The sequence below is a fragment of the Aristolochia californica genome, unplaced genomic scaffold, assembly GCF_029961685.1.
Source record: "Aristolochia californica isolate CCGP_79_NKW_82.1479 unplaced genomic scaffold, dmAriCali1.0.hap1 SCAF_5, whole genome shotgun sequence".
Lineage (NCBI taxonomy): Eukaryota > Viridiplantae > Streptophyta > Magnoliopsida > Piperales > Aristolochiaceae > Aristolochia > Aristolochia californica.
In genome coordinates, this window is record NW_027182214.1 from 41738227 (window position 1) to 41743646 (window position 5420).

Sequence of the window (5420 nt, forward strand, 5' to 3'; positions counted from 1 at the left end):
CCCATCTATTATCTACAGTAATTTACCGTTTCAATTATTGCACGAACAGAACCAGAAGGCAGAGGCAGAGACGTCTACAACATCACTTCCGATTTGACTCAGCCTGAAACCCTTTTTTCCGTCCCGAAAGGCAGGCAAATGCTGCGATTCTCCTGTCGAAGTTTTCAAAATTTCTTCAGCAGGGAAAAAAAGCCAGTGGATTCTTGGAAGCAGATTTGACGCCCCCTTTGCGCCCCATTCAGGGTTCACGATCTTCTCTTTTCATCAAATCAGCTTACTTCCGGAAACCCTCGCCTTTTCTCGACATTCGCAAGCCCTTCCCCATCTGGAACCTCTTCTTGTTTTTATATCTATCAAAATTCAAAATAAATGCTTTTTTTATTTAATATTAAATAAAAATATTTTTTTAAAAAAAATAAAAAAAATATTTGAAAGAAAAAATAAAAAGTTTTTTTATTTAATATTAAATAAAAAATATTTTTTAAAAAAATATATTAATGGTGGAGATGATTACAGAGTTAGATCATGTAATATACGATATCCGAAACAATGGACGGAAGAGATGGGGTGTCGACCAAATGGTCCCACAGTCAATGAAGGCGGGACCCCGCGTGGAGTCCGCGCACTAGAAGAGAAAGGCAGTCGATGGGACTGGGATGTGATAAGAGAGCCGGGCCCTGCGTAAGATAGACGGACAGGAGTGCGTCACCCTTTTCCACAACAGCGACGGGGGAACTCATCTCCACCTTATTTTTTCCTTCAGAGCGGTGGGCCCGATCGTCTATCTGAGCAGGAACGACGTCACGGCGTGGGTCCCGGATGACTCTGCACATCAAGGAGAATATCGTGACTTTTCGAGTCATCTCAGGCATCTTATCGTTTCCTTCTTTTAGTCTTTTCTGCCTCATTTTAAACTAAAACCTATTAAGCGGGTTTAAGTAAAATCCTTTTCATCCGGCCTTAACCGCTCGATATCATGTGTGGGCCCTCCACATCTTCGGAGGTCCCATTAGATCGTCTTTTACGTGTCTCATGGGAATCCTTCTCTCCGAGGGATTGGCAGAACACTTGGCTTGCCAGAAACAACCTCCCACATCTAGGGGTGGCATCGAGCCGAGTCGAGCCCGAACCTGCTTATGTTCGAGTCGAGCTTGATTTAAATATTTCGAGCCGAGCCTTGTCTCGAGCCTAAAATTGTTATCGAGCTTGAGCCCAACGAGTTTGAGCCGAGCTCGAGCCTCAACATGCATTTAAAACTTTTCAAAAAATATATATCGAATAAAATGTATATAAAACTATGCATACATTTTACATAAAATTGGGTATGACCTCTACATAAAATTAGGCATAACTTATATATATAATATGTGTATAAGATTGGGCATAACCTCTACTTAAAATTGAGCATAATCTACATATATAATACTTATATAAAATTCGGCATAACCTCTACTTAAAATTGGGCATAATCAATATACATAATACATGCATAAACACTCCATAAACACTCCATAAAATTGTCTATACATTCTATAAACACTTCATGAAATTGTTTATACACTCCATAAAATAATCTAAACACTTCATACACTGCATAACATTATAAATAAACTCCATACAATAATCAAGCACAACAAAATTAAATAAAATATCACTATCAATTTACAATCACCCAAATAAAAACTATAAATTCTTTAAATAAAATTCTATTACTACTACAGACTTACTAGAAAATTACAAGAAATATTTTAAATTTTTCTTAGGAAAGTTAAATGGACCTCTTATTGCTTTTTCTAAGGAAATAAATAAAAATTAATAATTAATCTAATATATTATTATACTTATCGATAAAATTTTAATCACATAAAATGTCAAACACAAAATTACTATGAAAATTGCCTCATGCTCAAAGTATTATATCATCAACTGTCAAATACTTATTCAAAATTTTTCAATATGGTTTTCCAACCCATCTTGGCAAGAAAATCTTATTTGGAAAATTATATGATTTTTTAAAAAGAATTTATAATTAGAAAAATATTTTGAAAAAATATGAGGCACTGGTCCCTATATTTCTATTAAAAATTTCTTTTCAACATTTATTGAAAAAACCACTAATAGTTTTTAGAAACGTATTTCTACTCAAATATCTTTTCAATTTATTTAAGAGCCATGAGGAAGGGACAAAGACTTTTTTTTTCCTTGTTTATGATCTCGCACGTAGGGGTGGCTTTGAATAAGTTATATATAAAATTATGCATACATTTTTAAAAAATATAATGATAGGGGAGGTTCAGGATTGAATTTCAATAATGGATTAAAATGCACCAATATTAATATTTTTTACTCCAATTGTTGTCTAGCTTGTTTTGTAATTTTTGAATTTGGCCATAATTTATTATGGCCTCCTTAGTGCCCCTAGATAAAAATTTATATTCTAAGAAAAACTAAAAATATTTTTCCTATGATACATATTCCCAAAAAAACCTTTAAATAAAATCTTATTACTATTAGTGACTTATTAGAAAATTACAGGAAGTATTTTAAAATTTTCTTAGGAAAGTTAAATGGACCTTTTATTGTCTCTTATAGGGAAATAAATAAAAATTAATAATTAATCTAATATATTATTATACTTATTGATAAATTTTTAATTAAATAAAATATCAAACACAAAATTGCAATGAAAATTGCTTCATGCCAAAAGTATTACAACATCAACTATTAAATACTTATTCAAAAAAAATTTATACAGTTTTCTACCCCATCTTGGTACGAAAAATCTTATTTAAAAAATTATATGATTTTTAATAAAAAATTTCAATTAGAAAAATGTTTAAAAAAACATGAGACACTAATAGTTTATAGAAAATTATTTCTATAAAATTTATTTTTAATTTTTTCCAGAGGAAAAAGTCTTTTTTTTTTTATTTTATGATCGCGCAACGGGGAGGGAAGGGGGTTAAGGTGCCGGGGAGGACCTATCGTCGGGGATGACAGCCACGACGGAGTCGGCGGCAACGGAAACAGAGGCGACGACGAGGAGAGGAAGAAATCGAACTGACGGCTACAGATGCAGCCGGCGAGCAGTTGCGACGGCGGTATAGACGCCGACGAACAGCTACGACGGCGGTAGAGGCGGCGACAACCACCGATGGGAGGGGTCGGCGGTGAGGAGGGGGGAAAGAAAATTTTTTCCCCCCCTCACTCTCGCTCGCTCGCTCGCTCGCTCGCGATCCATTACCGATTCATACCGATCCGACTCATTTCAAGCCTGATAAATGACGAATTGAACCGAGCCGAATTGAGCAATGTGGCGGACCTGCTAAGTTCGAAGCCACCCCTACCCACGTCGCATTCAGGCTCATGAGGACCTAATCTGAAGGTGATATCGACCTCTCCAGAATCAGCACGTGGCAGAACCCGTTCGATGATCAGATACATATACCGTTTCGTACGTTAATATAAAGTATTATTTAGATTAAAATAATCTAGTCTCGGAAGTGGGTCATGCACTCGTGTGAAAAAAACAAGACCGATCACACGTGTAGGGGAGGTGGGCCAAAGGGAGAACGGGAAATAAGGGCGGGTGGTCACGTCGAATGGGGCCAACACGTGAATACGAGTGCATTCAGTCACTCGCCCTCCCTCTCATTCATCCCTTACTGCCCTTTTTACGTCTCATCTCTCCTTCTTCTCCACTCGCTCTCTCTCGCTTTCTCGCTCAAATCTCCTAAGAACGACGAGAGAAGCGACGAAGGAGGGGGAGGAAGCGAGATTGGAGATCGAAAACGAAGAGTGGAATAAGACAATTAACGGCTTCTCTTCTTTGTGTTTCTAATGTCTGAGCCCTAGCAACGGTTGCTAGTGTTTTTTTTTTTTTTTTTTTTTTTTTTGAAGGGTGCGCGGTTCTTTCTGGGAGAGAGAAGGAACTCGGGTTTTAACTTTTATGGATTCGGCTGCCTCCGGAGGGGCAACGGAGGGAAAACCGGCGTCCACTTCGACGGAACAAGCAGCAACGATGACGACGGTGGCTGCAGCGGACTTATCCTCCTCGTCATCGGTGGCCGCAGCGGCGCCGCCCAGCAGGTACGAGTCCCAGAAGAGGCGGGACTGGAACACTTTTCTTCAGTATTTGAAGAACCACAAGCCACCGCTGACGCTGGCGCGGTGCAGCGGGGCCCACGTGATTGAGTTCCTCAAGTACCTGGATCAGTTCGGGAAGACCAAGGTCCACATCGCCGGTTGCGCCTTCTTCGGCCACCCCAAGCCGCCTGCCCCCTGCGCTTGTCCCTTGAAGCAGGCCTGGGGCAGCCTCGACGCTCTGATCGGTCGCCTCCGGGCCGCTTACGAGGAGAACGGCGGTCGCCCGGAGTCCAACCCCTTTGGAGCTCGTGCCGTCAGGATTTACTTGCGGGAGGTAAGGGAAGGGCAGGCCAAGGCTAGGGGCGTACCCTACGAAAAGAAGAAACGGAAGAGATTGCCAGCACCCACGACCACCACCGCGGCGGCGGCGGTGGCAACGTCCGCCGCAAATGTCGAAGCCACGAAAGGGGAGGTAGGCCCGAGTTCGTCAACGACGACGACGACTACAGCGGAAGCTGGGCCAAGCAGTGCTGTTTCGGCTGCACCGGCAGTGTCGGCTGTGGCTGCTACCAGCTCTTCCGTGTAGCGGCTTCTCTCTCTCTATCTCTCTCTCTCTCTTAATTTTCTTTCTTCAGCTAATTTTGTTGTTAATTTTGAGTATATATAAGTCAATACAAATTATAGCGGTCTATGAATATGAATTTATTGAGCAAAAGAATTCACCCGATCTTCCACTGATTTTTCGATGACTCTGGAGCTCCATAGAGAGAAAAGCATCAACATTTTTCTTTCCTTTTGTACTGTTCTCTTTCTGTCTAGACAAGCAAGAGAAACGTTGATCAGCTTCCTCCTCCATCCATCTCATCTCACTGGTTTTCCTCTCTTGATAAATCAAAATTACATTAGAAGCGGTTAGTTTTCTTCAACTTTGATCATGGTTAACCTACTGGGGAAGCCTCGCTCGATCGTAACAGTGCTTGCTTTCTCCGTTTCTCCTGCCAAACAACAGTGTTTCATTCTCCTTTGAAAATTTTCGGATAGATGTGAAAGAACTAGAGGTAAAATACTGCTTCTTTTCGTTTTCTTTTCTTTTCTCTTCACAGTGAATGATCCGGTAGAATTCTGAAAAATTGCGCTAAGGCCATCTATCGCTCTTCTTTTTGTTCTTCTGGTCCTCTCCACTTTGCAGGTTATTCTATCGTCGATGATTATGAAGTCAGCTAAAACCAGAAAACCCAAATGAGAATTCATTTTTTGCACTCTCAGACAGCTCCTCTTTCTATCTTTGTTACTTCCTCCGTTACATTAATCTTGTCCATCGTGTTCTTTCGCCT

General features: G+C 40.3%; 1 protein-coding gene across 1 annotated transcript; it reads left to right on the plus strand.

The window, feature by feature from the left end:
- Positions 1–3646: 3646 nt before the first annotated feature.
- LOC137965931 (protein LIGHT-DEPENDENT SHORT HYPOCOTYLS 6-like) lies at positions 3647–4806 on the plus strand. The gene has a single exon (XM_068812331.1). The coding sequence runs from the start codon at positions 3950–3952 to the stop codon at positions 4670–4672; it is 723 nt and encodes a 240-aa protein (XP_068668432.1). The 5' UTR covers positions 3647–3949; the 3' UTR covers positions 4673–4806.
- Positions 4807–5420: the final 614 nt, after the last annotated feature.